This window comes from Passer domesticus, chromosome 14 (assembly GCF_036417665.1).
Source record: "Passer domesticus isolate bPasDom1 chromosome 14, bPasDom1.hap1, whole genome shotgun sequence".
In the NCBI taxonomy this organism is placed as follows: Eukaryota; Metazoa; Chordata; class Aves; order Passeriformes; family Passeridae; genus Passer; species Passer domesticus.
In genome coordinates, this window is record NC_087487.1 from 2183766 (window position 1) to 2211075 (window position 27310).

The 27310-nt window shown below is 58.6% G+C and overlaps 1 protein-coding gene across 1 annotated transcript in view; it reads left to right on the forward strand.

Annotated features, from left to right (window-relative positions):
• The first annotated feature begins 4832 nt into the window (after positions 1-4832).
• Positions 4833-27310, forward strand: part of SEMA7A (semaphorin 7A (JohnMiltonHagen blood group)) — a 28237-nt gene continuing 5759 nt past the window's right edge. Inside the window, exons 1-9 of the mRNA XM_064389286.1 lie at positions 4833-5062; positions 21186-21319; positions 22376-22426; positions 22967-23062; positions 23139-23223; positions 24176-24286; positions 26088-26227; positions 26477-26655; positions 26750-26858. Coding sequence (XP_064245356.1) covers positions 4948-5062; positions 21186-21319; positions 22376-22426; positions 22967-23062; positions 23139-23223; positions 24176-24286; positions 26088-26227; positions 26477-26655; positions 26750-26858 — 1020 coding nt within the window. The 5' untranslated portion in view covers positions 4833-4947. The remainder of the gene's footprint in view (positions 5063-21185; positions 21320-22375; positions 22427-22966; positions 23063-23138; positions 23224-24175; positions 24287-26087; positions 26228-26476; positions 26656-26749; positions 26859-27310) is intronic.

Sequence of the window (27310 nt, forward strand, 5' to 3'; positions counted from 1 at the left end):
ATTCTCCGAGTTTGATATTTGTTTACATGCAAATAGTATGTTTGTACAGTGTGTAGATTTACATACTATGTCAACAAAAATAGTAGGTTTACATAGTATGTATTTGTGTGTAAGCAAATATCAAACTTCTATCAAACTCGGAGAATTTTCTACAAATTCATTTCCCACGCTCTGTGAGGATGTGACACCCTCAGGTGGTGCTCCAGAGCGGCTTTGGTGACAAGGGTGGGCTGTGGCTGTGGCCTGTCCTCAGGCAGGACCTGTGGCCAGTAAATCACGTTGTGACACTGGCCTGGAAGGTCCTGGGCAGGCCCCTGGGCTTTCCTTTGGAGGCACGGGAGGAAGGGGACTCCCAGCTGGGGTTTTGTGCTGCTCTCAAAATCACTGAGTGCAAACCAGCTGGGTCACAAGTTCCCTTCTGGCCAAATCTCTTGGGAAATCTTTTCTGGGGGGGGATGAAATCTGCTGGGAAATCTCATCTTGGGGGTACGTGGCTCTCCACCCCTTTCCTGAGTGGTTTGTAAAGCTCTGGGGGTGGCTCTGAGCTCATTTGGGCCCCTTTGGTGGCACTTGTGCTGTGCTGTCTTTTGGCAGAACCCAGGGGGAACTTGTGCCAACTGCACAGAGCCCCCAGACTCAATCCAGCTTGAGGAGAGTTGGGAAGTTCCCAACCTCTGCAGGGCCGTGGCCTTGGAGGGGGATGGTTGAGGTTTTTTGGTTGCTGCATACCAGGAATGTGATCTGGGGGGGAGAATTTAGGTGTGGAGAGCAGAAACTGCAGCAGCTGATGAAGGATCTGCTCTGCTCGCTTCCCTCCTCACTCTGTCAGCTGGGAATGAAGGGTCTGTCAGCACCAGCAGGAGCTGTGAGGGGGATTTCACTGATTCCCACTCCCAAGGCAGCCTTCCCAGGCAGCCTGTTCCCAAAACGAGCAGTGGGAGCTCTCGTCTTCCAAAAGTTCTGTCCCAGCCTCCCGGGCTGTCAGCCCCGCCCACAGCTTTAGCACAGGATTTTCCAGGTGCAGCATCCCAACCTTGTCTGGGAAGAGTGATGGAAAAGGATGAGGATGTTCCTCATCCCCTTTCTCCAGCTCATCCCAACCTTGCCTGGGAAGGGCTAATGGAAAGGAGGGATGAGGAGCATCCTCATCCTGTGTCCAGATGATCCCAACCTTGCCTGGGAAGGGCTAATGGAAGAGGGGATGAAGAGCATCCTCATCCTGTGTCCAGATGATCCCAACCTTGCCTGGGAAGGGCTAATGGAAAAGAGGGATGAGGAACATCCTCATCCTGTGTCCAGATGATCCCAGCCTTGTCTGGGAAGGGCTAATGGAAAGGAGGGATGAGGAACATCCTCATCCTGTGTCCAGATGATCCCAGCCTTGTCTGGGAAGGGCTAATGGAAGAGGGGATGAAGAGCATCTTCATTTGGCCAGCTCATCCCAATCTTATCTGGGAAGGGAGGATGGAAAAGGGGATGAGGAACATCCTCGTCCTTTCTCCAGCAGATCCCAACCTTGTCTGTGAAGGGAGGATGGAAAAGGGGATGAGGAACATCCTCATCCTGTGTCCAGATGATCCCAACCTTGTCTGGGAAGGGCTGGTGGAAAAGGAACCTCCTCATCCTTTCTCCAGCTCATCCCAACTGTGTCTGGGAAGGGTCATGGAAAAGGGGATGAGGAACGTCCTCATCCTTTCTCCAGCAGATCCCAGCCTTGTCTGGGAAGGGCTAATGGAAAAGGGGATGAGGAGCATCCTCATCCTGTGTCCAGCTGATCCTAATGGAAAAGGGGCATGAGGAACATTTTCATCCATTGTCCAGTTGATGCCAGTGGAAAAGGGGCATGAGGAACATCTTATCCTTTGTCCAGCTCATCCCAGTGGAAAAGGGGGATGAGGAATATCCTCATCTTGTGTCCAGATGATCCCAATGGAAAAGGGGCATGAGGAGCATCCTCATCTTGTGTCCAGATGATCCCAACCTTATCTGGGAAGGGCTGATGGAAAAGGAACCTCCTCATCCTTTTTCCAGCTCATCCCAACCTTTTCTGAGAAGGGAGGATGGAAAAGAGGGATGAAGAACATCCTCATCCTTCATCCAGCTCATTCCAATCTTGTCTGGGACAGGAGGATGGAAAAGAGGGATGAGGAACATCCTCATCCATTGTCCAGCTCATTCCAATCTTGTCTGGGACAGGAGGATGGAAAAGAGGGATGAGGAACATCCTCATCCATTGTCCAGCTCATTCCAATCTTGTCTGGGACAGGAGGATGGAAAAGAGGGATGAGGAACATCCTCATCCATTGTCCAGCTCATCCCAGCCTTGTCTGGGAAGGGCTGATGGAAAAGGGGATGAGGAACATGCTCATCCCAGTCTTATCTGGGAAGGGATGATGGAAAAGGGGAATGAAGAACATCCTCATCCTTTGTCCAGCTGACCCCAATGGAAAAAGGGGATGAGGAATAGCCTCATCATTTGTCCAGCTGATCCCAATGGAAAAAGGGGATGAGGAACCTCCTCATCCTTTGTCCAGCTCGTCCCAACCTTGTCTGGGAAGGGCTGATGGAAAAGGGAATGAGGAACATCCTCGTGCTGTGTCCAGCTCAGCAGGGTCCCTCTGGCAGTGTCACACCTGCCTTGTGGCACAGCAAAGGTCCTGCCTGGCTTAGCCAGGGCTGAGATTTCTCTTGTTGTTCCTTTTTTCCGTGGAAGATGGTGCTTCCAAGGGTCACATTCCTGGCCGGGGGAAGGTAACAGATCTGGTTTTGTGGATAAAATCACCACACGCCTGCTCGGGTGCCAAGTGCAATCCGAGCTCTTTGGGTTGCCTGGGCCACAAACATGATGAATAAAACTGTTCTTCTTGGGGGAAAAAAAAAATAAATCTGTGTTTCTGACAAGATTCCTGGGGGAGGCTGCCTCCTGATCCGTGCTGGAAGCGAGGCGCATGATCTGGGAGAAAGCTGCTCACGAGTTCTGCTGGGGAAGTTCTGATCCCAGAGTGGAGCAGATGGAAATTTCTGCAGGAAGGGGCTGAGCTGCTGCCTGGAATCTGATGCTGCCTGCTCCTGAGCTACCAAACTCAATCTGGGAGCTGCTTCCCTGCTTTGGGAAGGGTGTTCATCATTCCAGCACCTCCTGCACAGCGGGCCAGGCTGGAAACGGGCTCTGGGGAGCTGTGCTGCTCTGGAAGGTTGGGTTTTCCTGGGGGTGGTGTTCTCCACATCCTGCCCATCGCCTGGAATCGCTTTCCCACGCAATGAGCTCATGGTTCTGGGAGCCAGGCTCCCCCCTGGCTGCGCTCACCCTTCCCTGCGAGGCTGCCCAGAGCACCTGGAGGCGCTCCAGGATGGGCTCGGAGCACCCTGGGACAGGGGGAGCTGTTGGGCACCAAGGGCCCTTCCACCCCAAACCACTCTGGGATCCTGCAGACACTCCTAAAATTCTGAGGGAGCTTGAGTCCTGAAACCTCCTTTTTCAGGAGCACTTTGGGGGAAGAAACCTCCTTTTTCAGGAGCGTTTTTGGAGAAGAAACCTCCTTTTTCAGGAGTGTTTCTGGGGAAGAAACCTCTTTTTCAGGAGTGTTTTGGGGGAAGAAACCTCCTTTTTCAGGAGCGTTTTTGGAGAAGAAACCTCCTTTTTCTGGAGCGTTTTTGGGGAAGAAACCTCCTTTTTCAGGAGCGTTTTGGGGGGAAGAAAACCTTTTTCAGGAAGAAAACTCCTTTTTTCCTGCTGGAAACCAAGTGATAACAGGGTCTGACGGCTCAGGGAGCAAACAGGGACCTGCAGCTGCCCCCGGGGCAGGTCGGGCTGAGCTCAGAGCGCTGCAGGGCTGGGAATCACCACGGCCAGAAGTGAGTGTGTGCCTTCCCCCTGTAATTACCCCTGTAATTACCCCGGCAGCTGCGTGGCCGAAGAAAGATGAACCCACACACACAAAGAAGCGCCGGGAAATCCCTGTGGCTCCTTCAAATTCACCATTAGGCGGCTCATTAATTTATTTTTGCTTCCCTCAGCGTGCCCCCTTTGCCCTGCTCGTCCCTGCAGGAGCGGAGCGGGGCCGGGGCTGAGCTTCAATCGCCGCTTTAAAGGGCACAGCTGCGGCTCCATCCCGGTGGGCTTCTCCCATTCCGGTCACGTCCCGCTCGCTCTCCGTGCTCGGAATGCCCCGCTCCTCTCATTAACCACAGCCACAAAGGCTCCCGGGCCTCCCCGGGGGGACCTTTGCGACAAAAAGGTGACCGTGCCACCCGCGGGGTGTCCTTTGGGAGAGCGGCCGCGTCACCAAGGTTCGGGATGCTCGGGCAGGGCTCACCGTCCTGCCGGCTCCCGGAGTGTGACATCCACTGGGGATGTCATTCCCTGCCACGTGTGCTCGGGAGAGGGGGTGTGACAGCGCGGGGAGCCCGTGGTGACACTCGCGTGTCCCTAGGAGCGGCCCTTCCCTGCTGCATCCCGCTCCTCCTGGATCCAGCTGTGCCGCTCCCCATCCAGCTGTGCCGCTCCTGCCACCGCAGCTGGCTCGGGGCACACAGCACCCCCGTGTCACAGCACCCCCGTGTCACAGCACCCCCTCTGTGCCCTATTCTCGGCCCCATTTCCGTTCCCCTCTCACCCGTCCCATCCTCTTTCCCCTCCGCAGCCCCCGCGGGAAGTTCTTCGCAAACCCCGGCCCCGCTGCGGCTTTTCCGCGGGGGACAAAACCACCGACCCCCTCCCCGAGGGGAGCGAGGAAAACCCAAAAAAAGCCCCCGAGGGCCGCGGTGGAAGCCGTGCGGAGCTCAGGTGTGCGGAGGCGAGCTCGGGCTGTCTCTCCCATTTTCCCTGCGCAGGGCCCGCCCTCCAGCACCATTGGCTGCGCCCGGCCGCTCGCAGCCTTTTGTACGCGGCGAGATGCGGCTGTCAGCCCGCCCGGCCGCCGGCCCCGGCTCGCTCCCGGACTAGGAATGGGCAGCAGGAAGTCGCCTGTTGCCCTCCTGGTGGCCCTGTGGCTCGGCCAGCTGGGCGCGTGGGCAGCGGGGCGCCCCAAGGTGAACCCCCGGATCATCGCGGCTCCCCAAGGTGAGTCCGGGCTGCGCCCTCGGCATGCGGCTGCTCCCCGCGCCGGCTCCTTCCTACCTGGGGCTCGTCCTCTGAGCACTCCGGGCTATTTTTATTTCTTTTGTGTCCTCGGGGAGGCTTTTGGCTCTCGTTAAAACGCCTGTGGGCTGAGGCTGCTGGCTTTTAATTGGCTTTTTAAACAGTTCTTTCTTTTTCTTTTATTTATTTTTTTTTTTTTTTAGTGGTTTAAAAGCATTTTCCTACGAGCTGGGGATGTTAAAGGCTGTCGAAAAGCGCTTTTTTCCCCCCTATCTGCTGGGTATATTAAAGGCTGTCAAAAGCTCTAACATATTTCTTAACTTGCAGCTCTCCAGAAAGGAGAAGTGTGTATTTACATAGTTAATGCGCTTATTTATCTGCTTGAACTCGCCCTGCTCGCTGCAGACGAGTTTGGGGAGTAAATATTTGCCGAGGACCGCTGGTCTCGGGGAAAAAATTTACAAACGGCACGTAAGGACTTTGTAACCAGAGTGGATCTGAGCGAACCCGAACAAAGAAATGTTTTCAAGGCTCCGAGCCTGGTGTGCCGGCGCTGGTTTCATCCCGAGTTTTGGGATGAATCCCCTCCAGGCTGGCTGGAACAAAGCCCCGTTGGCTGTGCCGGGCGGGCTCTGCAGCACAAGGGCTCCTCTGTTGCTCCCCATTCCCTGGCAACTTCCGAGAACGCCCATTTCCCCCGCTCCGCTCCGTGCCATCTGTTCTCCTCCGCTGGCATTTGCGTGCCCTTCCCCGGGCTGGCGGAGCGGGGAGGGGGTGCTGGCCGTGTGCGCGCCTCGGGGGTGGCCTCTGCTGTCACCTTGTCACACAAAGGGGAGCGGCGCCGGCACGCAGGGCAGGGGAGGCTGCTCCGCTATGGCGTCACCGGCGGTGGCTGCGGGAAAAGGGGACGGGGCTGCTGCTCCGGGGACATCCCCCTGTCCCCTACAGCGGTGGCTGGAGACTGAGGGACACGGAGGGGCGGAGTGGCCGATCCCCACCTGTGTCCCCGCACAATGCTGTCACTCGTCGCTCACCCGTGCCTGGGTGGCACTGAAAGCTGCTAGCACCTGTCACCGAAACCAATCAGGGCGTTCATTTACTCTCTGTGCTTATCTGTGCCTGTAATTATTTCGCAGAACTCGGCGGGGCCCCGGGCTAGGCGGGATTGCAGTCAGGGAGCGAGCCGTGTCCTATTTCACATCTCCTTGGTGTCACCTCTACCCTCCCGAAGCAGTAGCGAGGAGGAGGAGGAGGGTGAGGGAACGGGCAGGGGCTGCTGTGGCCACAAACCCCGCTGAACTTCCCGTGGCCCGGGCACGCTGAAAGCTCAGCATGTTCGGCGTTCCGGGCTCCGCACGTGGCTGCTGCAGCTGCAGCCGGCTCCCAGCCCGGCCCTCGCCCACCGGGCGGGGGGATGGAGCCGCGGCGCTGATTTCCAGCTCGCAGGGCTGCCTTTCAGCTCGCAGCGCTGATTTCCAGCTCGGCCCCCCGTTCCTGGGCGGGGGGAGCAGCGTTCCGGGCCCGCTGCTGCCTTTGCAGTGGTGCAGGGCTGGCCCTGGCTCTGCGGGAGCTGGCAGCTCTCCCCTAATTAAATTTCTTCCACGCCACGGCCCCGCACAGGCAGCAGGTGATGCGGCTCGGCAAAGGCACCTCCACGTGCCCCAGCCCCGAGGAGGGCAAGGGTGCGGAATTGTGGGGCTGGGCAGAGCCGGGCTCTCTGCAGGAGCGATCCCTCCCTGCCTGCAGCGCAGGGAATCGGGCAGAGCTGCAGCTGCTTTGCCATCCCGCGGCCTGGATCCCCTCACCAGCACCGTGCACGGCGAGTCTGTGACACCAAAAGGCTCAATTCCACCGCTTTGGTGACATCTGGAGCCTCCTGGGCTCTGCCAAACCCTGCCCTCGCTGCAGCTCCCGCTGCTTTGGCCCCCAGTTCCCAGTAAGAAATAGCAGAGGGGACGTGGGCAGCTGGGACAAAACACACCCAGGCCGGGGTGGCACAAGCCTGAGCTCACCCCTGCAGACCGAGGAGCACCGCGGGCCTGTCCTGCTGCTCGGAGCCCCTGCATGAACAATTCCCACCACTCTGGAGCACGGTGCTCTGCAGCTCCGTGGGCCCTGCAGCCCCACAGGGGGCCAGCTCTAGGTCACCGTGGGCAAGTGGTCACTGCCGAGCACTCCTGGCTCTGCAGGGTTCCCTCCTCTCACGGAGCCCGGAGCAAAGGTCAGCTCCACATCACCGCTCGAGGCGTTTTTGCCGGCAGGGCCTTTGCCCGTTCCCTTTGGAGGCTGACCCGGGAGTGTCCCCGGCTGCTGCCCGTCCCCGTGTCCCTGCGGAGTGTCCCCATCATCCCTTCCCTCCCCATCCTCCCCTGCCTCCCTGGATTTTCCCCTGCCCGGCTGATGTGCTTTAGGAAAGGTGCAGCCGCATCCCACGCGGAGCTTTCCCCGTGTCCCGGGGAGGGTGACAGCGGAGGGGACAGCCCAGCCCGGCTGTCTCCTGACCGGAAAGTCACCGAGCATCGCAAAACGCTGAGCGTGGCACGGAGCCTGGGGCTGCTGCAGGCCGGGCTGGAGCTGCTGCCACGCTCAGCAATTCGTGCCTGCTCAGCCACACGTGCAGAGCGCCGGGGAAAACTCATCCCACCGCGGGGTGGGCTGGGCTCCGACTGTTTAATTGCTCCCAACTCATTAACAGGTGAGCTGCAAGCCGAGATAAGGAGGTCCCCGAGGGAAAGGCAGGATTAGACACTTGACCCTTGGCTGCCTCGGCGGGGTGAGCTGGCTCCAGCCGCCCCAGGGTACAGCGGGCACTCGGATTGGCACTTCTGGGAATCCGCCTGGAGCAGCTCCTGGGCTCTGCCGGCCTTGGCTGCCTCCTTGCCTGGGAGAGCTGTGTCAGCAGGGCTGGCGGGGAGCTCTACGTGCCCTGGCACAGCAGGGCTAGATCCCCCTGGAACCTTCTGGAAAGAGCTGCAGGGGGGTTTGGGATCGGGGGTGGAGGGGCAGGACACAGGGAATGGCTCCCGCTGCCAGAGGGCAGGGATGGGTGGGATTTGGGAAGGAATTCCTGGCTGGGATGGATTTCCCAGAGCAGCTGGGGCTGCCCCTGGGTCCTGGCAGTGCCCAAAGCCAGGTTGGACATTGGGGCTTGGAGCAGCCTGGGACAGTGGGAGGTGTCCCTGACTGTGGCAGGGCATGGGCTGAGATGATCCTTGAGATCTTCATCTCCTCCTGTTGTGGCAAACGAGGGATTTCTGGTGCCAGCAGCAGCTTTTCTCCTCGGTGACAGCATCTCTGGGGTTTTTTGTGGTCCCGTGGTGTGAAACATCTTTGTAGGACACTTTCCCACCAAGCTCTCAGAGCATCACCATTTCCAGGAGAAAGCTGCTCGCTTTCCCAGCAGTGCTATTTTCTCCTTTTTCACAGGGTTGGGGGATGCTGGGAACTGAAAATGTTGGTTGGGGAAGAAAAAAAAAAGAAAAAGAAAAAAGAAATATGTTTTGCTGTGCGCAGATTGAAAAAGAAGAAAAGCAAACCAAACAAATGGAGTGAATCACAGGCACCTCCTGTTGCAAGAGCACGACACAAAAACAACAGGCAGGGCACGACTGGTGGAAGTTGTGGCTGGAAAAGGGAGCCAGATGCCAATTCCTGACCAAGCTCCCAGCTCTGCACCAGCCAATTTGGGGACAGAACTGCTGCAGACCGGCCTGGGAAGGTGTTCTGTGGGTGATGCAGTCGGTGCCTTAAATGGGACACACTAAATTTAGACCCGAGTGCTTGAGTACAAACTAAATCTGAGCTTGAGCACGGAATAAATCTAAGTCCAAGGTGCTTTTTAGGGAAAATCTCACATCCTAAAACGGGCTGGGAGGTGAGCGAGGAGGGGCAATGGGTTCCAGCCGGCTCCGTGGCTATTCCAGGCTGCTCCAGAAATAGGGCTGCTTCCTCCTGCCGGGCACCCTTTTGCTACCAGCCCAGCCCCACCCGTGTGGCACGCCGTGGGAGTGCCGGGGGAGCAGGATGTGGCGGTGTGATTTAAGTGTAAGGTTTGGGTGATGCAGCCCTTAATGACAGCTCTCTCTGTCACCTGTCCCCTCCCCGCCTCGCTTCACGGGGTCAGGGCAGCGATGATTCCACGTCTTGCTATGCATGGGGGTAAATATTCCCGTCTGGAGGGTGGGAGGGAGAGGGCACGGCGAGTTTCGGGAGTTTGCTTGAGGAATTCGGGGCCGGTCCCAGCTACACACCTGCCCTCGCCCTGCCCCGGCCTGAGTTTTGGGAAGTCTGCTGTCACATTCCTGCCCCCGGGGCTTTCCGAGGCTGGGGAATGCGAGCTGTGGGCAGGGCTGGACGTGAGGGGAATGGGAAATCCTTGTCCCGGCTCAGCGGGCACGCACAGGGTGCTGGGGAGGGCTCGGGGCATCCCTGGCACAAACCCGGGATGGCCCAGGGCTGGCACCCACAGGGAGAGCACGGCAGGTGGGGGAGCCTCCAGCAGCAGGGGGCTGGAAAGGCATGGTGGGGATGTTCCTGATCCCTCTGGGAAGGGCATGGCTGATCCCACTGGGAAAGGCACGGTGGGGCTGTTCCTGATCCCTCTGGAAAGGCACGGTGGGGCCATTCCTGATCCCACTGGGAAGGGCATGGCTGATCCCACTGGGAAAGGCACGGTGGGGCTGTTCCTGATCCCTCTGGAAAGGCACGGTGGGGCCATTCCTGATCCCACTGGGAAGGGCATGGCTGATCCCACTGGGAAGGGATGGTGGGGCCATTCCTGACCCCACTGGGAGGGATGGTGGGGCCATTCCCAAACCCATTGAGATCCTTCTCAGTCCCACTGGGAAGGGCACAGCAGGGCCATTCCTGATCCCACTGGGAAGGGCATGGTGGGGCCATTCCTTATCCTTCTGGGAAGAGCACAACGGTGCCCTTCCTGACCCCGCTGGGATCCTTCCCAATCCCTATGGGAAGGGCACCATGGGGCCATTCCTGACCCCACTGGGAAAGTCTTGGTGGGGCCATTCTTGATCGCACTGGGATGGATCCTTCCTGCCTCCACTGGGAAGGGCACAGTGAGGCCATTAGCAACCCCACTGGGATCCTTCCCAATCCCTCTGTGAAGGGCACAGCAGGGCCATTCCTGATCCCACTGGGATCCTTCCTGACCCCCCTGTGCCCAGCCCTGCCCAGGAAGGGTTTTCCAGCTGTGGGGAGCTGGGATAGGGATTGGATGGAGCGTGGTTGTTCTGCTGCTGGAGCTGCTCAGGGCAGCTTTTCCCCCTGGAAGGCCTTTCCTGGGAAATCAATGCCTGGGTTTGACTTTCCTGGGCTGGGAGGGGCTCCCCGGATCCGCCGAATCCATCCTTTGTTGCATTGACACAACATCCAGCAGTGCCTGTGCCATTGTTGGATAAAATTCCATCATCACAGCCTGGGGCCGGCGCTGCAGAGCGGAGCCTTTGCAGAGTGGCAGAACCTGGCTCTAAATTTAGCCCCTGCAGCCGTGGGGTGCAGCCAGGAAGGCCGGACCTGCCGGATGGCACAAATCCACGGAATCAAAGGCTCCGGCCTCGCCTTGCAGCTCCAGTGCTGCATAATTATGGGGGGAGCGAGAGTGGGGCCGTGTTAGTATTCATGGAATTGCTGCCGAGCCCGCCAGCCAGGGGTTTGATGTTTAACAAGGAGAATTCCAGCGTTCCCGGAGCCCCGGCTTTGAATCCAGGGCCTGTTCCCCGCAGGATGAGGGTTAGGGGTCTCTTTTGTTGCTGGCTGAGTGGGTGTTTGGGATCAATTCCAGCTCCAGCTCGGAGCAGGGATATCACCAGCACAGCTCCCAGAAGAGCTCTTGGGATCCCAAATCCCAATCCCAAACCCAGCAGCTCAGTTCCCAAACCAAAAGGGATTTTTCCCCCTCAAGGCGCTCCTAGGAATAGCTCGGGAATGGTTGACGTGCCGGGATATTTCCTTTCGGGAGCGTGCCTCTGAAAAAGCGCATTTGTGTGCTCCGAGAGCGCTCTGCAGCGTGGCCCTGCCGGGCATCGGGATCGCCGGCTTTTGTGGGATGGATTATCCCCGTTAATGCGGGCTCCATTGTGTGCCCGGCTCGGGAGAAGCTGGGCAGGGCAGGGAGCGCCCCAGGGCACGGTGGGCACCGGGAACACAGGAACAGGGAAAAGCTGGGCAGGGAGCACCCCAGGGCACGGTGGGCACCCCAGGAACAGGGAAAAGCTGGGCAGGGAGCACCCCAGGGCACGGTGGGCACCCCAGGAACAGGGAAAAGCTGGGCAGGGATCCCTCAGGGCACGGTGGGCACTCCGGGAACAGGGAAAAGCTGGGAAGGGCAGGGAGCACTCCAGGACACGGTGGGCACCCCGAGAGTGCAGGGACGTGGGGGGGAAAGGAGCAAGGGAAAAGCGGGATGGAGGAATTCCCAGCTGGAGTGGAAAACCCCGCTGGGTGAGGATGTTGGTGGTCCCGCAAGGCCGTGCCTTTCCCTCGGAGAGGAGCTCGGAAGGGCTGGGGAGGCAGAGATGAGATGGGATGAGATGAGATAAGAGAGAAAGAGAACACAGAGCTCTGTTGGCGGGTGATGAATCGCTGCTCATCTCCAAAGCGGCTCGGGGGGATGAGAAACTCCGGACGAGCCCCGGGGCCGCGCCTTGCCGGGATCTCGGGGTGAGGCAAGGTGTGAGATGGCTCAGGCTGCTTTCACATCTCTTCTTTTGGGGTTTCCCGCCAGCTCCTGGGCCCCTTAGTGGGTTTTTTTTTTTATGTGTCCCCCCAGTCCCTCTCTCCCCGCCTGTGCTGGTTCTGAGTGAGCAGCTGGAGCTTACCCCAGCTGGAAAACGGGAAGGAAAGCAGCCCACAGCCCCATTCCCTGCTTTTGGGAACCGCAGCCTTTCCTGCAGGATGGAGGGAACGGCAAAATTCCCGTCAGGGCTTTTACCCGGCCCGGGCTGATGGGAAAGCACTTTGGAAAACCTTTTAACTGCTCCTTCCCGGGATGCGGCTGAGGGAAAGCCCGGCCCAGGCATCGCTGCGAGCCTGGCCCTGCCCTGCCCTGCCCCAGAGGCTCGAGAGAGGCTGGGCTGCCTTTGGAACACCGGGAATTCCACCAGGACTCGCTGATCCGCGTTCCAGCTCCGCGGTGGGATGGACACGAAGCCGCGGCAGGGAGTTCCCGGCTCACTCCTTCGGCCAGGAGCTTTCTGTCTGGTTTCCCCTGGAGATTTTGGGGGTCCCTGCTCCTTTCAGGAACAGGGGAGAGCAGGAAAGCAGGGACAGGTGGCCACGATCCTGTCAGCTCCGAGCTGAGCAGGAGAGGGGAGCGTGGAGGGGGCAAAAGTGGGGCCAGGGTGGGGTTTGGACCCCGAGGGAGCTCCTGAGGGATGGGATGGAAACCTGGAGGGATTGAAAGCTGGGCCAGGGTGGGATTTGGACCCGGAGTGGGCTCGTGGGGGGATGGGACAGGAACCTGGAGGTGTCATTGTCACTTCTGCTCTGCTGCTTCTGCTTCCTTTGAGAAATGACTCAGGTTGGGGCACGGGGCAACCTGAAACACGACAGGGCTGCTCTGGGGTGATCCCTCAGCCCTTCCTCCCAGCCTCTCCTTCTCCAGAGGGGTTCCCTGGGGACTCTGGGGGAGCAGGACCCTGCTCCTGGGGCGCAGCCCCGGCAGAGGCTGGGGACAGGGGGGGACAGCAGGGAGGAAGTGGCCTCCACGCATTCTTGCCTCTTGCGTTTCTCCTTTCGCCTCCTTCTCGGAAACCCCTCCAGAAAATGTGAAATGTGTCACTTCTCACATTGGTGTGGGATGGTGGTGGCAGCGTGCTGGGACCTCACAGCCACAACCCTTCAAATTTTCTGTGACAGGTCAGAGCAAACCTGCCCAAAACTGAAATGCCTCATTTACAGCCGGGCTGTTCCTATAAAAAACCCCTTTGCTGCAGGCTCTGTCCCAGGAGCCTGCCAAGGCTGCCTGAGGCGTCCATCCCGTGGGGATGGGACACTCCTGTCCCACCAGGCTGCCTGAGGGTGGCAATGGGACACTCCTGTCCCCGCTGTGCCCCTCCCCTCAGTGTCACACTGTTCCCTCGTGTCACTCTGTTCCCTTTGAGCAAAGTCACGCTGGAAGGAAAACTTAGCACAGCAGCTCCTTGGAGACATATTTCCCCTTCCTGAAATGCCTCATTTTGGGAATTTATAGAATGTCTAAAAAAAAAAAAGAAAAGAAAGAGAAAATGCAGCTTGGCTTCTTGCTGGCATCCTGCTGGAGCTCGGGGAGGAGGGAGGCAGCGGTGTGGTGAATCCAGCCCTGCTCTGGGGACAGAGGGGACCTTGGGCTGTCCCTCTGTCCCTGGGAGAGGGTGGGGAGGTGGGGAATGCAGGGATTGTCCTCCTGGCCTGGGGAAATGACGAAACTCCAGCCGCACTGCGGAGTTTGGGAGCTGGGATGGAGTCCTGAGCGTCTCAGGGAGTGGCTCTGAATCACAATCCCGGGAGAAGGGGACGGGGCTGCTGTCACTCATCCTGTGGGGAGCGGGACAGGGATCGGTGTCGTCATATCCTGACTGAGACAGGGATTGGTGTCATCACATCGGGAGTGGGACAGGGATTGGTGTCACCTCATCCTGTCTGACACTGGGACAGGGATTGGTGTCACCACATCGGGAGTGGGACAGGGATTGGTGTCACCTCATCCTGTCTGACACTGGGACAGGGATTGGTGTCACCACATCGGGAGTGGGACAGGGATTGGTGCCATCACATCCAGACTGGCAATGGGACAGGGATCGGTGTCACCGCATCGGGAGCAGGACAAGGATCGGTGTCATCTCATCCTGTCTGACACTGGGACAGGGATCGGTGTCACCGCATCCAGGCGCTCCCGGTTGCCATCCCCGCGGCAGGGTCGTGCGGAGAGCCCGGCTCGCTGGCCCTGACCAGGCGGGATGAGGGCTCAGGTGACATCCGGGGCCGCTCCCGCATTCCCAGCCCGTCCGTCAGCGTTTCCTGCTGCCTCCAGCGCCGGTCCCAGGCGGACGCGCTGTCACCGAGGTGGGAACGTGTCACGGCGCTGGGGAAAGGAATCCGAGCTGGGGAACGTTTGGAGGCTGCGCGGGCAGCGGAGCAGGTGGCAGTGCCATCGGGGCCACGGCAAGTGACAGCGCTGCCACGCGTCACAGCGACACTTCCCGGGGACCGCCTGGGCGCTGCCAGCGCTCGGCACCGTGCCCGTGCCAATCCCGCTTCTTCCCGTGCCAATCCCGTTTCTTCCCGTGCCAATCCCGCTTCTTCCCGTGCCAGTCCCGGTTTGCCACGTGCCAATCCCGGTTTGCCACGTGCTGGTGGCTCGGCCGCGTGTCCCCGTTCTGCGACAGGGACAGGAGAGCTGGGGGTGGCACAGCTCAGCCGAGGGGCCGTGTGGGAGCGGGCAGTGCCAGGGGAGGGCAATTCCAGGGACAGGGAATTCCAGAGAAAAGGGCAGTTCCAGGAGGGGACAATTCCAGGAGAGGACAATTCCAGGGAAAGGGCAATTCCAAGGAGAGGGAATTACAGAGAAAAGGGCAATTCCAGGGAAAGGGCAATTCCAAAGAGAGGACAATTCCAGGGAAAGGGCAGTTCCAGGGAAGGGGCAATTCCAGGAGGGGACAATTTTAGGGAGCAGGCACACTCCCTACCCCGCTCTCCCACCTCACATTCCAAGGTTATTCCCACTTTGTAGGCATTTATGGGCAGGAAATGAAGGATCTGCTTCGTGCCCACCCCAGCTCCCAAAATCCAGGTTCTGCTCCCACCCCACTTCCACTTCCATTTATTTCAGATAAATATTTCAGATAAATGTTTAATTTCAAATCCTGATTTTATCCCTTGGGAGCATCCCCTCCACCCTGCTCTGCCCCGCCCCAGCACAGCATTCCCACAGAATTCCTGTTGGATTCAACCCTTTCCTGACTTCCAGGTGGGACAACTGGGAGGCGTTTTAAAACCTTTTATTCCATTTTCAGTCTCGTGTGGAGGGCGAGGCAGTACAGATTTATAAACCACGCCATAGCAATCAGGAGAAGTCAGAAAAGAGCTTAATCCACCCAATTCCTTTTTCCCCCGGAGCCGGGAGCGGTGCGAGCCGGTGACTCAGGAGCGTCTGGGCTGCGGGAGGCGCTGCCAGCCGGGAATGCTGGAGCCGGGACAGGAGAGGGGAGGGGAGGGGAGGGGAGGCGGCGCTGACTCAGCCCCAGCGGGCCGGGAGATGGGGTTTGCCGCGAGAGGCTGCAGCCCACGCTGCCCCTCTGCTCCGGGGGTGGGAACAGCCGGCTCCGGGATGCTCTGGAATGTTCCAGGGTGCTCCGGGATGCTCCCGGATGCTTTGGGATGCTCTGGAATGTTCCAGGGTGCTCCAGGATGCTCTGGGATGCTTTGGGATGCTCTGGGAGTTCCAGGATGCTTTGGCATGCTTTGAGATGCTCCTGAGTGCTTTGGGATGCTCCCAGATGCTTTGGGATGCTTTGGGATGCTCCAGGACACTCTGGGATGCTTTGGGATGCTTTGGGATGCTCTGAGGTGCTCCAGAATGCTCCCAAATGCTCTGGGATGCTCCAGGATGCTCTGGGATGCTCCCGGATGCTTTGGGATGCTCTGGAATGTTCCAGGATGCTCTGGGATGCTCCAGGGTGCTCTGGGATGCTTTGGGGTGCTCCCGGATGCTTTGGGATGCTCTGGAATGTTCCAGGATGCTCCAGGATGCTCTGGGATGCTTTGGGATGCTCTGAGAGTTCCAGGATGCTTTGGCATGCTTTGAGATGCTCCTGAGTGCTTTGGGATGCTCCCGGATGCTTTGGGATGCTCTGAGGTGCTGCAGAATGCTCCCAAATGCTCTGGGATGCTTTGGGATGCTCTGGGATGCTTTGGGATGCTCTGGGATGCTCCAGGATGCTCTGGGATGCTCGGGGATGCTTTGGGATGCTCTGGAATGTTCCAGGATGCTCCTGGATGCTCTGGGATGCTCTGGAATATTCTAGGATGCTCTGGGATGCTTTGGGATGTTCCAGGATGCTCTGAGATGCTCCAGGATGCTTTGGGATGCTCTGAGAAGCTCCGGGATGCTCTGGGATGCTCTGGGATGTTCTGGGATGCTCTGGGATGTTCTGGGATGCTTTGGGATGCTCCCGGATGCTCTGGGATGCTTTGAGATGTTCTGGGATGTTCGAGGATGTTTTGGCATGCTTTGAGATGCTCCTGGGTTCTTTGGGATGTTCTGGGGTGCTCTGGTGCTTCTCAAGGGGCTCTTGGTCCCGCAGGGAGCCGCTTGCTCTGTCACCAAAGGTTGGATGCAAAGTGGGATTACTTCCCTCTCTCTGTGAAAAACACGAGAATGCACACAAGTGAATTTTCACTCTCCTGTGAAAATGTAAAAAGTTTAATGAAGGACAGTAGGAGATGAGAACCACAGAGCAAAGGTTATTGACACTCAGCCAAGAGCCCCCTGTTATCTTCAGGGATACCCCTTAAATACCTTTAATTACATCAGCCCTTTGCATACTCACAGACCCTTATGCATTGTAAATTTTCCCCAAACTAGTTTACACGTTCCAAGAATTGTTTAGCATGGCTCCTCCTCAGTTCCACCTTTTAGCTCACGTGGATTCCTTGGCTGTGGTTTCAGTCCCTTTTTGTCCCCTGCAGTTTGGGCCTGTCCCTCACTGCCCTCAGAGGGTGAGTGCTGCTGCTGGCAGATGTGTGCAGGGTGCCCATCCTGTGCCACTGGGTGCTGTCCCATGCCAGCAGGGATTGTCACACACTGATGTCAGCTTAATGAGCACTGAGCTTAATGAGCAACAGAAATGAAATCCATATCTTTATAACAAAGTCACTGTAGCACCACACAGATAGAATCCATTAATTTTTACAAAAAGCCAATATTATAATATGAATGTATAAGATCTCCATCACATCTGGAGCATCTCCCAGCTCTCATCCCTGCTCCCTTCCCTCCCCAGCATCCTCCGGGATGTCCCTGTCCCCGATCTGATGTCCCCTCTCCCCAGCATCCTCCGGGATGTCCCTGTCCCCGATGTGATGTCCCTGTCCCCAGTGTGATGTCCCTGTCCCTGCTGTGATGTCCCCGCTCTCTTCCCTCCCCAGCATCCTCCGGGATGTCCCTGTCCCCAGTGTGATGTCCCTGTCCCCGATCTGATGTCCCTGTCCCCAGTGTGATGTCCCTGTCCCCACTGTGATGCCCCTGTCCCCAGTGTGATGCCCCTGTCCCCGATCTGATGTCCCTGTCCCCAGTGTGATGTCCCTGTCCCCGCTGTGATGTCCCTGCTCCCTCCCCTGTGGCTCTGCCCAGCACAAAGCCGCCCTTTCTCCATTCAGGCCCCGGAGCAGGGACATTTCCAGGGACAGTGGTGCCATTGATTGCCGCCCGGGCCGCGGGGCTGGCGGCAGACGCCGGGCACGGGGGCTCGGAGGGGTCAGCCAGGCCCTGGGAATGAGCCCTGTGTCCCCTGGAGTTCAGGGATGGATTTGGGAGCAGGGGTGACGGCAGGGCCAAGCCCTCCAAGGGCAACGGCCTTCATTTCCAGCGTCAAAAGCAGCTTTTGAGAGATGTCCCATTCCTTGGGGACACAGTGGGACACGGCCCTGTCCCTGGCAGTGCCCAAGGCCAGGCTGGATGGGAATTCCAGCACCCTGGCACAGTGGAAGGTGTCCCTGCCCTTGGCACAGGGTGGAACGAGATGAACTTTAGGGTCCTTCCATTCCCAACAATTCCATGCTTTTATGGCACTGAGATGATGCCCTCTGCCTCCTCATCTTCATCTGATGCTGTTCAAACCCCAGACCCGCAGCTTGGGGTGCAGGAATGTTCCCCCATCCCACCAGGGGATCAAACCCCAGACCCACAGCTTGGGGTGCAGGGATGTTCCCCCATCCAAAGGATCCAAACCCCTTCCCTAACCCATGCTGCTGCAGGCAGAGCAGGACTTGGAACCAGCCCTAGAGGACTCAGGACCAGCCCTAGAGCACTCAGGACCAGCCCCACAGGGCTCAGGACCAGCCCTACAGGGCTCAGGACCAGCCCTAGAGCACTCAGGACCAGCCCCACAGGACTCAGGACCAGCCCTAGAGCACTCAGGACCAGCCCCACAGGGCTCAGGACCAGCCCTACAGGGCTCAGGACCAGCCCTAGAGCACTCAGGACCAGCTCTGCAGGGCTCAGGACCAGCCCCACAGGGCTCAGGACCAGCCCTACAGGGCTCAGGACCAGCCCTAGAGCACTCAGGACCAGCCCCACAGGACTCAGGACCAGCCCTAGAGCACTCAGGACCAGCCCCACAGGGCTCAGGACCAGCCCCACAGGGCTCAGGACCAGCCCTACAGGGCTCAGGACCAGCCCTAGAGCACTCAGGACCAGCTCTGCAGGGCTCAGGACCAGCGCTAGAGGACTCAGGACCAGCGCTAGAGGACTCAGGACCAACCCTACAGGCACCCCAGCCCTACAGGGCTCAGAACCAGCTTTGTAGGACTCAGGACCAGCTCTGCAGGGCTCAGGACCAGCCCCACTGGGACCCCAGCCCTACAGGGACCCCAGCAGCCGCTCCTGGAAGCTCCAGCCGGCTCGGTTGCCAGCTCCGAGCCCAGCCCGGCTCGCTGGAGGCTGGCAGAGCTGTTTCCTCTCTCGGCTCTGATTCACGGCGGTCCCCGGGGAGCTGCAGGATAAACAACAACCTCGGCGCCGGCCAAATGATTGTTTAGGGCTGCTTTGTTTTGGGCTCGCAGCTCGGCAGGGCTCGGGGAGCTCAGGAAGAGCCCCCAGAGGAGCCTCAGGGCAGCCGGAGAGAAGTGTGGCAGAGGAGGAGGAGGAGCTGAGTTTGGAGCTCAGACTCAAACTTGGAGATTCGCCTGGGTTAGCAGCGATTTGGGGGCTGGGGTTTCAAACCCAGTGAAGTTTGGGGAGGTCTGGGCAGACCCCCCCGAGGCGTGTTGGTGATGGGGTCACGGCACTTCAGGGGGGATTTTGGGAAGGGAATTGTGCCTCTGCTGGCTGCAGAATCAGCCTGGAAGGTTCTGTGCCAGCTTCTCCAGCTCGGGCTCAGCGGTCTCCAGAGCCTCTGGGCACAGGGGCAGGAAGGGACGGTCCCAGGGGAACGGCACAGGAAGCTGTCCCCTCCTTGTGTCCCCAAATCGGACCTGGGCGGTTCTGGCAGCTTCCCCAAGCCCTGCTGGGAAAACTCTGCTTGTTTTAAGGGATGAGGGGCCCGCAGGAGGTGGGAATAACCCCACACCCGGCGGGAATTCTGCGCCCCGGTGACCTCCGAGGTGCCTCTTGCTGGCGGGGCAGAGGCAGCGCCGGGCCGGGCAGTGCCAAGTGCCAGCCCTGGCAATTAAGAGCCACGCGCCGCTGATTAATTGCCCGGCGGTGCCTGCCAGCTCCAGCGGCGCTCCCGGCCTTTGGCCGAGCGCTGGGAATGCTGCCCAGGGCAGAGGCCGCTGCCTTTGGGAAAGGGAAAAGCGGGAATGGCGAGCTCGGAGTGCCGGGTGGAGGGCAGCCCCGAGCCCCGGAGCCATCCCCGGGCACTCCTGGGCATTTTGGGATCCCGGGGGGGAGCAGGGCCGGCCTCGCCCAGCCCAGCTGGGCACGCAGGGGAACGGAGCGGGTTTGTAGGGAAGGGGGGCTGGAGAAGGTGGGATGTGAAAGAGGAAGGGCAGAGGGGCAGACAGACGGGTCTGCTGCCAGCTGGGGCGTCTGAGGGCTGGCTGCCACTCTTTGTTCCTGTCTGGGACACGGAGCCTGGGGGTGGTGGCTTTGGGTGAATGTTTCTGCTGTCAGACCTGGGCTCTGGCCTGGGATCCACACCCTGTCCATCCTCCTGGAGATCCACACCCTGTCCATCCTCCTGGGATCCAAACACTGCCCATCCTCCTGGAGATCCAAGCCCTGTTGATCCTCTTGGGATCCCAACCCTGTCCAACCTCCTGGAGATCCAAACCATTTCCATCCTCCTGGAGATCCAAACCCTGTCCATCCTTGTGGACATCCACAGCCTGTCCAACCTCCTGGATCCTTTCTGGATCCACACCCTGTCCATCCTCCTGGAGACCCAAACCCTGTCCATTCCTCCTGGGATCCAAACCCTGTCCATCCTCCTGGAGATCCACACCCTGTCCATCCTCCTGGAGATCCACACCCTGTCCATCCTCCTGGAGATCCACACCCTGTCCATCCTCCTGGGATCCAAACACTGCCCATCCTCCTGGAGATCCAAGCCCTGTTGATCCTCTTGGGATCCCAACCCTGTCCAACCTCCTGGAGATCCAAACCATTTCCATCCTCCTGGAGATCCAAACCCTGTCCATCCTTGTGGACATCCACAGCCTGTCCAACCTCCTGGATCCTTTCTGGATCCACACCCTGTCCATCCTCCTGGAGACCCAAACCCTGTCCATTCCTCCTGGGATCCAAACCCTGTCCATCCTCCTGGAGATCCCAACCCTGTCCATCCTCCTGGAGATCCACACCCTGTCCATCCTCCTGGAGATCCACACCCTGTCCATCCTCCTGGAGATCCAAACCTTGTCCATCCTCCTGGAGATCCAAACCCTGTCCATCCTCCTGGAGATCCAAACCCTGTCCATCCTCCTGGAGATCCACACCTTGTCCATCCTCCTGGAGATCCACGCCCTGTCCATCCTTCTGGAGATCCAAACACTGCCCATCCTCCTGGAGATCCAAGCCCTGTTGATCCTCTTGGGATCCCAACCCTGTCCAACCTCCTGGAGATCTAAACCGTTTCCATCCTCCTGGAGATCCAAACCCTGTCCATCCTTGTGGACATCCACAGCCTGTCCATCCTCCTGGATCCTTTCTGGATCCACACCTTGTCCATCCTTCTGGTGATCCAAACCCTGTCCATCCTCCTGCAGATCCACACCCTGTCCATCCTCCTGGAGACCCAAACCTTGTCCATCCTCCTGGAGATCCACACCCAGTCCATCCTCCTGGGCAGGTCCTTTCTTTCCTCCTGGAGGATGGACACGGGCAGGGGCAGGGATGGGATCCGCGGGTGCCCCCAGAGCAGCTCCCTGAGCTGTGTGCCCTTCCCAGGTGCCAAGGAATATGTGTTCCCACGGAGGGAGAGGCTCCCCGTGTTCTTCCACCAGGAAAACACCTCCTCCATCTACGTCGGGGGCGAGGGGAGGCTCTACTACTACGACTTTGCAACGCGCGAGAACTACACGGTGAGGAGGCGCTGCTAACGGGTGTGGCAGCAAAACCCCAAAAAAGCCTCTGGGATCCATCTCCTGGCCACCATTCCGGGCCTGGATGAGCCTGCTCTGTGCCCAGCCGGCTCCATCCTGCCAGGGAACAAAATCCCAGCAGGAAAGAACGGGTTAAAATTAGGGTTGGGGTTAGGGTGAGGTTTAGGGTTATGGTTAGTATTGGGGTTGCGGTTAAGGTCGGGGTTGGGGTTAGGGTTGGGGTTAGGGTTAGGCTTAAATCTTCCCTGTTGGCCATGAGCAGGTGCTTCCTTGGGTGGGATTCCTCTGGGTTAGGGTTAAGTTTAGGGTTATGGTTAGGATTAGGATTAGGGTTAAATCTCCCATGTTGTCCACGGGTGGGTTTTACCTTGGGTGGGATCCTTTCAAGGTTCTCACTGCTCCACACAGAGGGTGTTTCCAGCCAGAGATCTTTCCTGGATCCATCCTGGATGTTTCCAGGCTGGAGATCTTTCCTGGATCCATGCTGGATATTTCCAGCTGGGGATCTTTTCTGGATCCATGCTGGATCTTCCTAACCAGGGATCCTTTGTGGATCCATCCTAGGTATTTCCAGCCAGGGATTCTTTCTGGATCCATTCTGGATGTTTCCAGGCTGGGGTCCTTTCTGGATCCATGCTGGATTTTTCCTACTGGGGATCCTTTCTGGATTCATCCCAGATGTTCCCACCCATGGATCCTTTCTGTATCCATCCCAAATGTTTCCAGCCTGGGGATCCTTTTGGGATCCATCCTGGATGTTTCCAGCTTTAGATCCTTTCTGAATCTATCCTGGCTGTTTCCAGGGGATCCTTTCGGGATCCACCCTGGATGTTTCCAGCCAGGGATCCTTTCTGAGAGCAGCAATGCTCAGATTCCGTCACTGGCATCCAGCCCGGCCTTCCTGCGGGGTTTCAGGCACCAGGGGTTGGGGACAAGGACACCTCGTGGGTTTTGGTGACCTTGTGGTGCGCTGAGCCCACCCCTGGTGGCATGGGGAGAGCAGGAATGGAAACGTTTCCCTCTCTTTTATCCTAGGAAGAGTTCCCGGTGAAAAATGAAGGCCAGTGCGTGTCCTCCGGGAATCTGGTAGGTCCCACCCGTGAGGGGACAGTGGGGTGGCGTGGGCTGGAGGATTTGGGTTGAGGAGGGAACAGTGGGATGGGGAGGATTTGGGTTGAAGGAATAACGGGATGGGGAGGATTTGGATTGAAGAGGGAAGAGTGGGATGAGGAGAGCTGGAGGATTTGGGTTGAAAGAAGGAACAGTGGGATGGGGAGGATTTGGGTTGAAGGAGGGAATATGGGATGGTGAGGATTTGCATTGAAGGAATAATGGGATGGGGAGGATTTGGGTTGAAGGAGGAAACAGTGGGATGGGGAGGATTTGGGTTGAAGGAATAACAAGATGGGGAGGATTTGGGTTGGAGAGGGAACAGTGGGATGGGGAGGACTTGGGTTGAAGGAGGAAATATGGGAGGGGGAGAGCTGGAGTATTTGGTTGAAGGAGCTGCGTGTGCTCCTCATGAGCTCCCTCTGGACGAGGAGATCTGGGAAAACCCAGGAGGGATCTGGGCACTGGTGTGGTGCTGGGGGCTCAGTGCCAGTGCCAGGCTCCTCTCCCCGGCAGGAGGACAGCCGGAATTTCCTGACCCTGGTGGAGCAGTACGGGGACGGGCTCTTGGTGTGCGGGACCGGCGCCTGCGCTCCCACCTGCTGGAACGTGGTACGGACCCTTCCCCCAGCCTGGGAGGGCAAAACCCGGCCTGACCCCACTCAGGATCCCTTCTGTCCTTCCCCAGACCCAGAGGAAGGAGAGCCCGCCCTGGGATGGGAGAGGGATCGCTCCCTTCACCCCCGACTCCAACACCCTCGTCGTTGTCGATGGTAAGTGGGATATTTTCCCATTTTCCTGTGGTTTTGTTGTGCTCAAAACCTTCCTGGGACAAACAGCAACCCCCTGAGGCTGCTCCAAGGGCTTTGTCCCCTTGGCTCACCTCATTTTGTCCCCGTGGAAATGCACATCCCTTTGGGACAGAGGCTGGAGATTCCCACCGGGGCTGGGATGGGGACACTGGAAATCAGGAATGCCTTGGGTCAGGAGAGACCTGAATTGGGAATGCTTTGGGAATGTTTTGGGTCAGGAGGGACCTGGGAAGGAGGGACCTGAACTGGGAATGCTTTGGGAACGCCTTGGGTCAGGAGGGACCTGAATTGGGAATGCTTTGGGAATGCTTTGGGTCAGGAGGGACCTGAATTGGGAATGCTTTGGGAATGCCTTGGGTCAGGAGGGACCTGAATTGGGAATGCTTTGGGAATGCCTTGGGTCAGGAGGGACCTGAATTGGGAATGCTTTGGGAATGCCTTGGGTCAGGAGGGACCTGAATTGGGAATGCTTTGGGAATGCTTTGGGTCAGGAGGGACCTGAATTGGGAATGCTTTGGGTCAGGAGGGACCTGAATTGGGAATGCTTTGGGTCAGGAGGGACCTGAATTGGGAATGCTTTGGGTCAGGAGGACCTGAATTGGGAATGCTTTGGGTCAGGAGGACCTGAATTGGGAATGCTTTGGGTCGAGAGGGACCCGGGAAGGAGGGTTCTGAATCAGGAATGCTTTGGGTTGGGACAGACCTTGGAAGGAGGGTCTGCAGTGATCCCACTGCTCCAGGCCTGCTGTGGGGACAGGTGAGGATCCTTCCAGGAATCTGTCCCTGCCACCCTTCAGGGACAGGGTGTCATGACTGGGATTCCTGTTCCATACCCACCATCCCAGTGATGCCCAGGAAGTCCTGGCTGCTTTCTCTCCTCCTCATGCTCTCCCCACTCCCTGCTGTCCCACAGGCCAGGACATCTACTCCACCATCAAGAAGAGCCAGCAGAATGGGAAGATCCCTCGATTCCGCCGTGTGAGGGGCGGGGGAGAGCTCTACACCAGTGACACCGTGATGCAGAGTGAGTGGGGACATTCCCACTGGGGGGACATTCCCACTGGGGCGATCCCCACTGGACTCTGCCCCCCCCCAGCTGGCTGGGGGCAGGAGAAGCTCCAGAGCTTCTCGTGGGGGCTGATTGATGTCAGATTGAGCAAAACTCGTTGGTTTTGCTTGCTTGCTTTCGCAACGCCTGTAAATCCATAAAAAAGGAATGTTTGGGTTGCTTTAGCCAAGTCTGCAGGCTCAGACACCAAATGTTTGACCAGTTTGATCCCAAACAAACCCTTTGTGACCTGTTTGGTGTGCCAGTGCCAGCCAAGGAGTGGCCAATACCCAGTGGTGACAATTATTGGTGTGAGGCTGCCAACGAGACCAGTCCCATAACCAGCTGGTGTTACCCTGATCTTCTTAGAGCACCTTCTGAACCTCAGGAACTGGAAATTCTGGGTTCTTTGGCAATGGAATTTTGTGCTGAGGGCGATCCACAGTTAAATGTTGCTCCCCACCAACTCCAGTTTGTGGTGCAGCTCTACTGCCCCAGTGCCCCCTAAGCTTAATCCAACAGATCAGGTGCCCTTGGTGCCAGCCAGGAGGGAGCCAGCTGTCTCCTTCCCCTGACCCCTGTCCCAAACCAGCACAAAAGTGACTTCCCTGTCCTTGGGGCTGGCCCGTCCCTCCTGCAGGGTGGAAGGAAATTGGGTTGTGCAAAATGCCCGGCAGCTGCCCCGCGGCGTTGGGCAACTTCCAGTGCGGGCAGGGGCCCGGGCAAACCCCAGCCAGGGCCAAACCCGGGGCAGGACAGGGAGGGGACACCAGGAAAGGACCCTGCTCCACTTCCCTGGGCTTGTGGTGGCTGCTGTGGGGGGGAAATGGGGGATTGTTGAGATAAAAAACGGAATTAAAATGACAGTGGGATAAAACAGGGAGGGGGAAACCAAACCAGACCTGAGAGCCCCAGGGCTGCCAGGCTGATCCTGGGACATTCCCTGGCATGGGAACAACAGGGCTCTGATCCCTGGAGGTTCCCTGCCATGGAAACAGCAGCTCAGGATGCTCAGAGCGACCCAGGGGTGCATTAACAGGAATGGTGTTATGGGATTTTCCCAACACACAGCACGATTGCTCCTCCTGAGGGATCTTCCTTCCTTCCTTCCCACACCAGCTCCCAGAGCCAGGAGGGACGCGGGGTTCCGTGGCTGCCCCAGGCTCCAGGGAGTGATTTCCTGCAGGGAATGGGTCTGTGCAGTCAGGCAGGAGGCACTGGGAAGGTGGCACTGATGCCTCAGGTTTAGCTTTTATATTTTCAGATTTAGTGTGTGGGTCTGGGCTTCACGTTAGGGGATGGTGAGCTCTCTGCACAGAGTGGGGTGACAAAACAATTCCTGCTCTAGCTGGGACCAAGGACAAATGATCCAGATCTCAGCCCCAAGGGCATAAACAATGTGGGCTGAAGAGAGAAAAACAAGCAGGATGGGGTTTCATAATCTAAAGCTGTAACTGGACAATTAACTGCAATATGCAAATGAAGCAGAACTTATAAAAGTGAGAGACTTTGGTTGTCCATTTTGTGACCATTTTGGGTTCATCTTGGGTGGGTTCTTGTGCTGCCCAAGGTGGATCCATTGAGGACATCCTTTTAATAAATCCCTGCCTTATTCTTGAGCTCAGTCTCAGTTCCAGCTCAGCCTTCCCAAGGAGGGGCAGCCTGGGCTGAGATCTGTCCTTGCCCTCTGCCACAGCCGTGTCCCTCTCCCTGCCCTGTCCCCACCGCTGGCTCCCCCGATGAAATCAGGTCCAAGCTCTGTCCCTTGCCTCCCCAGACCCTCAGTTTGTCAAGGCCACCACGCTGAGGCACGAGGAGCCTCACCAGGACAAGATTTATTACTTCTTCCGCGAGGACAACCCGGACAAGAGCCCCGAGGCGCCCCGGAACATCTCGCGGGTGGCCCAGCTGTGTAAGGTACCTTGGGGACAGGCTGGGGTGACAGCCAGCACAGCTCCAGGGGGGACAGGGGACGTGCCAGCTCCCCTGGGCTTGCCCGGGCTTGGTTTGGCCCCTCTGAGTGGGGCACAGCCTCGTAGGGGAGAGAATTCCCCTCTCTGTCTCACCGGGATGGCAGGACCGGGATTGTGGCAGCACCCCATCAGGACGGGCACTTTGGGGTGTCCCCCCAAACCCTGACTCCCTCCCTGCTGTCCCTGCCCCCAGGAGGACAGGGGAGGGACCAGCTCCCTCTCAGCCTCCAAGTGGACCACGTTCCTCAAGGCCACCCTGATCTGCGTGGACCCCGTCACCAAGGGCAACTTCAACTGGCTGCAGGACGTCTTCTTCGTGCCCGCGGGCGACTGGCGGCGCTCCAAGGTCTACGGGCTCTTCACCAACACCTGGTGAGGGGCCCTGGCCCAAAGCCTCCCTTCCAGCCCTCTTCTTCCTCTGGCAAACATGCCCGGTGTCCCCCTGACCCCATCGTTGTCCCCTCAGGGGAAGCTCTGCCGTCTGCGTCTACTCCTTCGGGGACATCGACACCGTGTTCAGGACATCGCGGCTCAAAGGCTACAACGGGCCCAGCCCGGAGGTCAAACCTGGCCAGGTGAGGGAGGGCCCGGGGGACCCGGGGAGGGGACACGGAGCGAGGGACGAGCTGGGAACGGAGGGAGGCTGGAAAAGGTGCGATCCCTTTGTGGAAAGCACGGGGACAGAGGATCTCAGAGGGCACCTGCCACGGGCACAGGGACAACACCCGCGGGGCAGAGCTGTCCCCTTCCCCCGCCGTCCTCAGCGCCCCGCCCGCCTCTGACTCCGGTCCCTTTTGTCCCCTTCTGTTCCCTCTGCCTGCAGTGCATCCCGTCGGGGCAGCACCCTGATTCTGGTCCCTTTTGTCCCCTTCTGTTGTTCCCTCGGGGCAGCACCCTCTGACTCTGGTCCCTTTTGTCCCATTTTGTCCCCTCTCCTGCAGTGCAGCCCCACGGGGCAGCACCTTCTGATGGTCCCCTTTGTCCCCATCTGTCCCCTCTGCCGCAGTCTCGGGACAGCACTCTCTGA